This window comes from Beta vulgaris, chromosome 2, assembly GCF_026745355.1.
Source record: "Beta vulgaris subsp. vulgaris cultivar EL10 chromosome 2, EL10.2, whole genome shotgun sequence".
Lineage (NCBI taxonomy): Eukaryota > Viridiplantae > Streptophyta > Magnoliopsida > Caryophyllales > Amaranthaceae > Beta > Beta vulgaris.
Genome location: NC_079203.1, coordinates 1,898,057 through 1,910,285, shown reverse-complemented (window position 1 = coordinate 1,910,285; position 12,229 = coordinate 1,898,057). Strand labels below are relative to the sequence as shown.

Genomic DNA, 12,229 nt, shown 5'->3' with positions numbered 1-12,229 from the left:
CTGCAACAGAGCAGCTGCCGATCAAGCTTTACATTGTTATAAGACAGCCAAGAAACACTGCCAAAAATAGCACCACCAGGAAGCAAGGTGACACTATCCCACTATAGAAAAAGCCAACTTCAGAATCATTGAACATTAATTTGGAAGGCTAAAGATCCAAATTGGATCGAGGGTTTTGTGCCAGTGGTTATTTTGGGGAAACTCAATAGTCATTACCTGTGATAATTGGCAGATTTGAAGACATGACAGGGATGTAATTCCCACACGTGTACTCTAAGTCTTGGTAGTTAGGAGACAACAAATAATTTGTTTTTGCATTGACGAGATGTGATGCTTCTATTTAGGAAGGATCCAATTTACTCTTTGCCGTCAATTACACATAGTTCATATAAGGACTGGAAGGCCACGCACAAAAAGATTTATTTCTGCCATTATGTCGGTGTTTAAGCAGGAGAGGAACTAACGGAAATTTTGTGGTCGAGAGTCTTCTTTGGTTTACTCCTAAGAACTCAAGTTGTGCATTTAGTCTCTCTTCAGGCCCACGCTCGCGGGACGTTGCATATCATTCCCTGTTTAATGTACTGCAAGATTGGAGTCCTTTGTTTTGTTTCCCTTGATTTCTTATAATTTTTGATGCAATTGCTTTTCTTATAAAAACTAGCAAGATTAAAACTAGAGCTTTTGAACTTTTCCAAAAGCCAGAATGAATATAGCTCTCAACACAATATCAGGACATCTAAGATAAACCGACTTATACATAACAAAACTTACCCGTAGAGGACTCTGAGAAGATAGCCTTTCCAGAACAAAGTTCTCCACAAAAGGATCTAAATAAGCATTCCCATTTTCGAACTCTACTTGTCCAGTACCAGAAAAGAACAAAGATGATGTAATGTCCCACGATTGACCCGAGTTCACACACGCAACAAAAGAAGCTAGGTCAAGCCGATAACACAAGGTCTCGCAAAGAAACTCCACGCAAGATCTCTGTGCAAAGTAGGAGAAAATATATATTTTAAAAAAGGTAGCACGAATTCAAATAAACACAAACCTAAGAGAATGCAGATCCGGATTGTGGTAACCTGCAAGTAAAGTAATACCTCATCTGATTCAGTTTCATATAGAAAGGATTCATCAAGCTGGCAAATTTTTGACCGGCCTGTCCAAAGTAGTTGCATTAATTTTCGTCGAGCACCAGTTTTGCTGGGCAATAAATCCCATCCCATGACACCAACTAGAGGTTGAAGCCGCGGAAACAATGACACAACCTGCAGAGTAAATAGGCAGCTCAGCCAGGTAAAGACAAATCACATAGACAAAAATAGCAAAACCTGCAAACGATGATAAGCTTTTGCCACAACATTTCCCAATCAAATAACCCATATATCTCAGTTAAAAGATTAAGGAACCTTACACAGCTTGCTTCTTCCAGCTGCTCATTCTTGACAGCCAAAAGAACCGTTTCCATAATACACTCCAAAACATGCAATCCAGCAACACGAGCATAATGGTATAAATCTCGCATGCAAGCAGTTATCTCCAGATTGAAAGATAAAGAATTGCCATCATCGTAATTCCCAAGCTTCTTCTTTTGCATACAATTCTGAAGTTGCTTTAGAGGAGGCAAGATCGGGCAGTCAGAAGCTCTGAGCAATTTTATCTCTTCCAGTAGAAGCTGATCTTGAGCAGCCTGGAAGAATAGAAATCCTGTTGAAATTTCTAGAAACTTATACATGACCTGACAACATAAACCTGCTTTAAAGATGAATGTGCGTCTATGAAGTTATTGAAGTATAGCTGTCAACACTGGAAAGCTCATGAATCAAACATGCACTATTTTCCAATAACAAATACACACATAATTTGTGTTAAAAAAAGAGTTCACAATCATAAAAAACCAAACCCAGCTGTGTACTACTGGCAACTAATTCAGAAGTAAACTAATATGGGACATACCACACCATCATAATTCAATAACATAATTGACGTCATCAGTATGAGGGTATTTAAGCAAGAAAAAAGTGTTGTGGCTGATCAGGAAGCAATTTTGAGCCTGTTAAGTGTTGACCAAGTATCAGCTACAGCCCCAAGCTTAGCAGATGGACAGCCTGCAAGCATTGCAACAGACTACCACTGGTAGACGGAGCTTCAAGGTTACAGAAGTCCAAACACCCCAAAATTGATTATAAGTCACTAAGTTAGTCAAAGGGGGAAAAAAAAGATTAATTACTCATTACACATACCTAGATATTCTTGAATTCCGCTACATACCATGAGAAGCTAGACAACAGATGGTGGAGAATAGATATGCAGATCCTATTTTTTTTTAATTAGAAATTGCTTGTTTTATTGAGTTGTATAATCCAATCCTCTTGGACTGTGTTCATGTTGTTCCTTTTCTTTTTTATCGATTTAAATTCCTCATCTGCTTATATCAAATTACACTTTACAAATATCTATATAACTTAAAATACCCAGAATCAACCATCCCCTGTAGAGTATTATTTTGGAAAAATTGACAATAGAGGTTTAAACTTTGGGCGATAATTTTTAAAAGGTTTGAACTATTGATTAACCTGTGTAAGTCCCAACTTTAGGGGGTCTTAACTTTTAGCGGCTTCGGTGACTTAAAACTGGCGATTTTTTAAAAAATCTCACCTAGTTCCTACTTTCCTCCATCAATTAACCCTTCTGGTGTGACCCAAGTCTTACAAGTTATGACCTATTAAGCCAATTTCAAGTCATTAAGGTCCGCTAAAAGTTAATATCCCTAAAGTTGGGACCTACACAGGTTAATCAATAGTTCGGACCTTTTAAAAATTATCACCCAAAGTTGAGACCTTTATCGTCAATTTTTCCTATTATTTTTAAAAATAAAAAAAGGCCCTTATAAAGATGTGTTCTCTTCACCTTAAGAAAAAGTTTCAAGGCTGATCAGTGGATAGAACACACTCATAGTCGCACTGAATACACAGTATCCGGAAAAAAAGAAAAAAAAAGATCATAAAGGTATATGAGTCATAAGCTCTGCAACAAACCATCATTTCTGCTTTTCATAATTTCATTTTTCTGACACGAAAGCCACCATAATCCCCCATACAATTCTTAGAAACCCTGTCACTTCATGCAACAAATCACACAAAATCCTACACCAAAAAAAATTCAGAAGACCATAATCCCCCATACAATTCTTAGAAACCCTGTCACTTCATGCAACAAATCACACAAAATCCTACACCAAAAAAAATTCAGAAGATTTTATTTCCTCCACCGTAATTAATGAATTGATATGATCTCATAGTAAACAAGGGAGACAATACGCAAGGTAAAGCTGGCAAGCAAAAGCTAAAGAGAGAAAAGGCCCAACAACTGTAAATAGGAAGCCCCTTAGAGGAGTGGGGTTCTTTGCAACAGAGTAAAACCTCACCTACAGGCTACAAGGTTGATCATGCATGGTTGTTGTTCAGATATATACATATTACACCAGAAGTACATTAATAAGCAAGCAACATCACACAGATTTAATCAATAGTTTCAGGGAATTATAAGATTATCTTCAAATATTGAAATCTTTGCAATGATTACCAAGCTACAATGATTATAAAGTCATCTATAAAGTGAACATAAGAAAAGACAATTCTTGACCTGGAGCATTTGAACAAGATGCGTGCAGTTTGATGACAGAGCTTCTCGATAGATATACAGCAATTTATATCGTGTCCTGCGTGAAACATCTCCTACTTCCTCTTTTCCTGACAAAACCTTTTGGAGCAAATCTTGAAAAACCATTCTAACACAGAAACATCAAAAGAAAAATGGTATTTTTAATACCAAGAAGGAAAATGTACAAAGTCAGATAAGAGGAATACACTAATCTCAAACCTCTAGCAGTGGACTAAATTGACAAAAGAAAGAAAAATATAGACATGAATAAGGCCACCAACTCAGTTTTGTGGACATGTATAGATTGTAGTAGCAGTAAACTGAACTTCAAATTACCATAAAACTTTAAATAACACAGTACGAACCCTACAAAACTAATCAGTTAATTAGTTCAGAGGCAGCTTCCAGAAAACTCTAAACATACACATATGACAAACATGTTTTGACAGTAAAATCCAAGAGACACACGGCCGGGGATATTTACTAGGAAAGAAACTCAAGAACGATAATAAATCCAGAATCAGAAACTTTCACTCTACTATAATGCAGATAACAGCCTTGCTGGGGAGGAAGACACACCTCTTGAATACGAAGCAATTTGCAGAAGTTGTGAAATATTAGGGGGGGAATAGCAAGTTCTTCCAAATAGGGATTATTCCGACAAAGTAAACACTAGAAAAGGAAACATCATGTGCAAAAGATCATAGATACAAAGCTTCCAAGGAAAAAGGGACCTGCTTCAAAAAGTCCTTCCTTCAACAACAGCTATCACGCATTCCACCTAATCCAAAAGAGTAAACAAACTTCCAAAGGCTTACTCCATTAAGTCGGTATCACTTTTGCCCAGCCACTGAACCCACTCCGCCCTCTAACATGAAGCACTTCATGCCATTTGGAGTTCCAATCTAGACCAATTGCAAAAATAACATCCTAAATATCACAATGTTCTACGACAATAAAGACACGATATACTCAACACCTAAGCCAACTGTCTCCTAGAATGTCTGATTCAAAAGATGATCTCTATGTCATTACCCTACAAAAACAAACTACAGAAAAGAAATACTTCCTTGATCTTATAGATTCTTTTGTGACTCTTAAATTGTACTCTCGCGGTTCACAAAGATTTACTCACTTTTCTATTTTTCACAAAAATTAACTCACTTCCATTTTTCTATTTTGGGACACGAGCGGAATCTTCTTGCTTTGATACTCATGTTTCCTTACTTTATAACTGTTTCTCTCTCCTTACCCCTACCACCTTTTCCATTTCTCTCACAAACTTTTCCCCTGTTCCCTTGGTTCTTATGAAAAGCAAAGTGAGTAAATTATAGTAAAAGGGAGGGAGTTCTAAGCAAAGAAATAATCCCCCTGGGGAGAAAGAGAGGGAGGAAACGAGACAGAGCATGAAGTAAATAGATAAACCCCTCCCCCCCCCCCTTCCCCTAGCCCAGAGGAAAAATAAAAAGCTCCCATATCCTATCTATTCTCTCAATATATATTCATAATAGCACCCAAAAACAGTAGACCGAGGGTACCTTGCACGGAACCATAGAGCTTCTCTTGGTCTTTTCGCACTGCTCTGGCCAACAATAGATTTCAGAACACTCTATATGACGTCCCATAGGCCATAGCTACTTAAACTGTTTTAAAAGCGCCCGTAATATGCTTAGGGAATTTCAAAAGATATGAAAGATCTCCGTCCAAACCGTACATGTGACTTTCATCACATATAACAATAAGCAGCAACCACAAAAGTAAATTCTGACCGATCTCCTAGAAAAGATTCGAATAGTAAGATTCATAAAGGGTATCTTGTCTGGATACAATTTAATGACAAATCTTTCACAAAATACCTCATCAAAAATTCTAACCAATCCAATAGGCAAATTGTTAGAAATGGGATACCTATCAACCCAACAGCTTAGACCTAATCAAAAGGCTAAATCCATCGTCTTTAGGATAACAGATAAAATCATCTCATAATACATAAACGAGACCATTCATATTTGTCACCCGTCTTGAACAATAAAACAGATTACCCGTCAAAGCATCAAAGATCAGGCCCTTCACTTATATTATGGCCATCCTACCAAAACCCTCACTTTGCTCAATTGTTAAGTATAACACCAATGGAAAAACATTTAAACTGCAAGAAACTTCTAGTACGTAACGGCATCCCATGAGCCACTTCCATCTATATAGCTTTGAGCCTTTGACACAATACTCGAAAGACAATACTCTCTTAATAAATAATAATGAGTATGTACATCACTGCTGCAAAAATTTGATTCCAATATAAAATGTTCACATGATAAAAGGGCAAGTTCTTAGTAGATTGTCATTGTGATTAGTGAAGCAATCGGATTATAATATAAAGCATAAATATATCAGTAACAGTAAGCATGTAGTATTTCTTACTCTAACCACATGTTTGGTCCTAACATCACCATAGAATATATTGCAAGTAGTACAAACATTACATACCGGTACTCTTCCTCGCTAACACCATAACCCAAGCGTAAATATCGAATGTGTGAAAGAGCCACATCTACATCCTCCTCCTTACTAATACATTGTCTCATTTCATCCAAATGCGCAATCTGAACATACTTTTGGATTAATTTTAACACCCTCTCATCCTCCTCGCTCGAAATCGAGTCCACCCTCCCATTCCCTTCCTTCCTCAAAGTTATTGCCAACTCATTATTATCATCATCAATCTTCTCTAACTCCACACCTACCTGTCCTTGTATATTCTCACACAAAGACACCAAAACATCCGCATTTTCCACAATCAACCTCCTCAAACACCCCAACTCCTCCTCAATCACAACCTCTGTCGCCGCCTCCTCCTCCCGAATTTCTCTCTCCTCACTCAAATTAACAATCAAATCCTCCTTCAATCTCCTCAAACCTAACTCCATCATTCCATCCAACAACCGCATCGAACCTTTCAATTCACTCACCACTTCCTCCTCAACGACACTCTCCGAAACCCTAGAACTGATCATCTGAACGTACAGCAAGAACTCAACGCGAAGACGAAGAGAATCAATCGACATCGAATTCGACCAAATGGAAGTAGAATTCTCGAATTGGAAAAGCTCGAGAGAAGAAAGCCAAGTGAGAAGAGCAGGAGAAGAACAATTGGTGGAGTATATGAAATTGTTGAAGTTTCCGCCATTAACGACGATTGTTTGGAGGAGAGAGAGTGCGAGATTAGGGTTCCGATGACGGAGACTAAGGATTGTAGCTCTGAATGCCTCGAATTGCGTGAGGAAGAGGTGGTTTGCAGCAACTTTTGAGAGGAGTTGAGTGTCTTTATCCATTATCATCGGTGATTCTCCGTCTTCTTCTTCCATTGTTGATGGAATTTGGAAGTTCTGAACACGATTGAAGGAGGAGAGAGAGTGTGTGTGAGAGAAACTGACAGTTGAATGCGTCACCTCTGTGCTCTGTGTGTGTCTGTAAGCGGGAGATCGTCGTCAAATGTGAAATAAACTTATTATTATTATTATTATTATTATTATTATTATTATTATTATTATTATTATTAGGACACCAAAATATTAGAAACCCCATTTTACCCTCAATACCTCTCCATTCTAACTCCTTTTTTTTAATTAAAAAATAAAAAAAGAAACTACCTAATTAATTTTAAAAATAAAAAAGACATTACAAAAGGAAAAACCATCAACAATTCAAGTATCCCTAATTTATTCGATATAGTTAACAATTAATTTAATTTTTCTACATCGTATTTTCGCACGCATCGCGTGCATATAAAAACTAGTTATTATTATTAGAAGTATTATTATTCCTTTTTGTTTTAACTTGCAACATTTTTTTTTTCACATCAACTCCGATGTAAAATTTGGATAGAAGAGAGTAAAGAGAAAAAAAAAAGGAGAGGGTTGATGTGATTGGAGAAAGATAGATAAAAAGGAAAAGCAAAAGAAAAAAGTATTGCAAGTAATTAATTATTTTCCTTTTAGGGAAGACTTGCAAGTAAAAAAAAAAAAACGAATGAAGTATAAAAAATTAAGAAAATAATTAATACTGTTAAAAATTAGAGAGGAAATTTTCACAAAATATGTTTTAAAGTTTGAGTCCTAAAACTAGCAATTTATGCACGCGATGCGTGGATGAAATTAAATTTCTGTGCTTTAGTTTTTAAATCTAAATGTTACTTAATAAATTTTCATAGGGTTACGAAATATCACATCACCTCTTTCCTTTATGTTAAAGAGTTATCCACATGATATATTAAAGACTTCATGATCAACACATATTTTATCATGATTTTAGGTTATAATTTTTTTTAAAAACAAGTTATTTCGTAGATGACAATGTTCAGAGGGATTAATCGCATTATTTACAGAGCAATAAATTGTCAATTTTTCGACTGTATTATTGAAGTTATTTTATAGTTGTTAGATACCCGGTTTGACATAATTGAACGAACTTGTTATAGGGATGATGGCAAATTATGAATGTATGCTATGTAAGAATTTTAATTTTATTGTAATTAGATTTTAAGTAAAAATAATGGTTTTTGTGTTGTATGGAGTAATATTTTTGCATTGTAGTTTCAAGGTTTTTCTTTCCTTCATATAAGAACTTTCCTCATTATTCAAAGATTTGGAATCAATATTAAATGGAATACTTTTTGAAACTTGTACTGATTTACAATTATGTCAAATAGATTATTATTGACTTATTTAAGTATTGTTGATTTTTTTTTCATTCAAAAATTTATTCTTTATTAATAATTACACGATTTATTGTGTAAGGGTAGGGAGGTTATTTTCATGTGGACACCGTTTGCTCCCCCTCTTTTTTACTCCCTCCGTTTCATAAAGATCTTCCTTGTTACTGTTCCTACATATACCAAAAAGGAACCATTTGTGTGGGGTGTGGGGTGGGTAAAGTATGAGAAAAGGAGGTTAAGATAAATAAACAAATAAAAATGGGTTAAAGTAGGAGAGATAAATGGAGTAAAATTGAATTAATAATGTAATGGTTGACCATATGATAAGGAAATAAGAGGGTAAAAAGGGGGGAAATATTTCAAATAAGGAACAAAGTAAAAGAGGGAAGATCTTTTAGAAACGCACTTAAAATAAAGAGGGAAGATCTTTAAGAAACAGAGAGAGTATATAATAGAGAAGTGTAACAAGGAAATAATTAAGAAAATATTTTCTTTATTATTTTTTGTGAAATTAATGGTATCTAAGTCTTTTAAAAAGAGGACACCATAATTCTCCTTTAGCTTATATGATAAAGATATTGTTATAAATTAAATTTGTTTTCTCCACTAGAAGAAATAATTGTTTTTGATACAATAATATTGGACAATTAACAAAAATTTTGTTATCATAATTATGCAGTTCATTGATAATATTTTGCTCATAATTATGTAATTTAAGCATGTTTAAGTAGGTTTAAAGAGAGTTTTAATACTTTGTAAGTTGCTAGAATTTTAGAAAGGGTGTTAGCAATGGAGTTTTATTGATTTTAATGACTAGTGTGGTAATATTATGTTAGGTAAAATAAGTAATTGAGTTAATGGTAAAAACGACTTTTAAATGTTTTTAAAAAGGATTTAGAGTATTTTAAAATTGCTGGAATTTATTTGGAGTATTGACTTTGATTTATATTGGTTGTTTTAGGCGGAGATTTTCCAGTAATCGATTTTCAAGGTGATTAAAGGTGGCCTACCGATTTGTTTACACAAGATACATACATACCTATGTATTATGTGATGTATTATCATGATTTTAGGAAGAAAAAGTTGTAATATCATCTATAGGAACTTTGTAAGTTCATGTGTAATTTCTATTATGATCGAATTTTACATGTTTTATGTTTGTATGCAAACATGTTGATTATGAGATTTGATTATGAGTTGATTATCATGTTTGTATGGAATATTGATGCAAGCATGTTGGTTATGAACTTTATTTATTAATTCACATAGGGGAATTAATATAATTGTTGAGTTGAATCAAGTTGAATCATATGTTCCCTTATATTTGTATTTTCACTACTTTATGAGAACCGCGGGCCTTATTTGGTAAGTTGATGATTTACGCCTTTGAAAGGTAAGTTGGTTGTTGGCTAGGTTCAACAAATAAGAAGATTGGAATGAAAAGGAAATAATCTTGGATTGTATGTTGTGTGATCAATTATTAAATCCTAAGATAAAAGATAAGTTCAGTTGTGAATGTTTGATTTTATATTTTTGTGTTACTTTGCGTGTGTGTCATAACAAGTAATAAATTGTAAATCACATAAAGTGTAACTTGGATAGCCATAAACTTTAGACTAGTGCACGTCTAGAGTTGGACATAGGAGTTGGAGTACATGGTGGTAGCCCATGGTTTTTTCTGGGAGACGGATTGATCACCGTTCCTATTTTTCAAAGATTCCTCGATATCGCAGGTCATTCTGGAATACGGAGTCGCGCCCGTGTTTCGTCTTCCTAGGTGAAATCAAGTTTTAGTTAGACAACTTGGTCCAATAACTATTCCATTAAAGTAATAAAAAAAATGGTTCAAATTTAGTTCAGTAAAAGTTATTTGCAAAATATTAGATTGATATATTATTATTTATCCTTGCTTATTATTTCTTACTATCATGTTAGAAATGTTTATGTATTACTATGTAGTACTCAACTTTGTTGATTACGTCATTTGTTTGTGTACGTGATCATTGGTTTGCCTTATTGATCTTGTGATGACCCATTTTGGTGAGCAGATTCTTTAGAGCATTAACATCTACAAATTTGTAAATGTTGCATCATGGGGATCTGAAAATGGAGAGTTTGTATAACAATTTGTTTTATCAATTGATTTAGTAGATACATTATATTAAGTTTGGTTTGAAGTTAACAATAATAGTGTATTTCGTTTTAAACTACTTTGTTTATTTATCATATTTAAATTCTAAAGTTTAGTTATATGTTTTCCGTTGCAAAATTCTGAAAAAGCCGATGCGTTATTACACGGGCGATAATGCTTTGATAATTTTTTATGTTTTATATTGAAAATGTATTTTTGAAAAGAGATAATTATTGGGGTGTTACATATGAACTCAACATAGTTCCTATACATGATACTATATAACTTTCCTTCTTAAAATCATGATACTACATCAATCAACGCATAGGCATGTACGTACCTTGTGCTTCATTCCCTTGTTTAGGTTGTTTATTCAAAACAAAACTCTAATTTATCGTTATCCAAAACTCCTTTAATGTATTTTAATATATGTAGGACTCTATTTTTTAAAATATTTTTTTAAAAAATTAATAACATAACAATCCTACACGGCGTTCTCTATTTCATAAGTTGTAGAACTATATTGTAAACGAATCTTATTTTGGAGCATATTTCAAACACTATTCAATGGAATAAAAATTAGAATATTTCAAATTACGTAGCAAAAGTTTACACAATACATAATATACTAATTTAGGTTGTTGATGCAAGATCAAACTCTAATTTTAGCTTATTTAGAACTCCTTATATGTATTTAAATCTATGTAGAACTCTATTTTTGTAAAAGAGTTATCGTTATCCAAAACTCCTTTTATGTATTTAAACTAGTATTTGGTCCCGGGCATTGCTGCGGGTTGATACTATTTTACAAATTTGATATGCATTTTTTCCATTTCATTAAAATATATTAAGGAAAACTTAACATTTAAAAGGTATATATATAATAATATGGACAATTAAAACATGATTAAGTTGGTTGAGATGGTAAATGTGTTACATATAATTGCAAGAGGTCACAGGTTCAAATCTTGTTGCAGTCTAATGACTTGTGCGCACACATTAGACAAAACAGAGGTGTCACGTGGCGTGTATATATTGCGTGGAGGTGCCACGTGGCGTGTATACATTGTTACGCACACCTTTTAATATATTTGTATAGATATACAGTTTTTTCACCAAATACCCCCGACAAATCAACAAATTCACAATATACCCTAAATGTTTCAGAAATGCACCATATACCCCAAAATTTTAGAAAACGTTCACCAAATACCCTTTTTCTAACTACTGTTAAGTCACTGTTAGCTTTATTTACGATTTTGCCATTATTAAGCCTAAATCTTAATTCTAATCTAACCCTAATTCTAATCTAACCCTAACCCTAACCCTAACCCAGCCCAACACCCTTCCAGCCAGGCCCAAACCCATGGCCAACCCCCACCCCTAACCCTTCCATCTCCACTGCTGCATCCCTCTCCCTTCCACCGCCGGCCTCCCCCCTACCCGACAACATCCTTCCCTCTCCCCCTCCCCCTCTTCGTTCACCATCACATCAACTGCTCGTGCAGGGTGGTCGGATTTTCGTGCAAGGTGGGGGGTTTTCGCGAGGGTGGGTTGGATTTTTTGCGTAGGGTGGCCGGTTTTTCGCGCAGGGTTGTCGGATTTTCGCGCAAGGTGGGGGATTTTCGTGAGGGTGGGTTAGATTTTCGCGCAGGGTTGTCGGTTTTCGCGCAGGGGGCGGGGGAGTCGACAAAGAACGAAGAGGGGGTACGGTGGGGGAT

At 34.9% G+C, this 12,229-nt stretch overlaps 1 protein-coding gene across 4 annotated transcripts in view; it reads right to left on the bottom strand.

Moving 5' to 3' along the window:
- The window catches only part of LOC104887752 (hypothetical protein), a 44,293-nt gene extending 37,150 nt beyond the window's left edge, over window positions 1–7,143 (bottom strand). Inside the window, exons 1-5 of one of the 4 annotated variants that reach the window (XM_010672479.3) lie at window positions 6,151–7,143; window positions 3,646–3,790; window positions 1,415–1,690; window positions 1,101–1,268; window positions 772–987 (exon numbers count right to left, since the gene is read on the bottom strand). In XM_010672479.3, coding sequence (XP_010670781.2) covers window positions 772–987; window positions 1,101–1,268; window positions 1,415–1,690; window positions 3,646–3,790; window positions 6,151–7,028 — 1,683 coding nt within the window. In that variant the 5' untranslated portion in view covers window positions 7,029–7,143. Of the gene's footprint in view, window positions 1–771; window positions 988–1,100; window positions 1,269–1,414; window positions 1,708–3,645; window positions 3,791–6,150 lie in introns of those variants that run through there. The other 3 variants (XM_048638110.1, XM_057392416.1, XM_057392418.1) reach the window with 3 other exon arrangements.
- Between the last annotated feature and the right edge of the window lie 5,086 nt (window positions 7,144–12,229).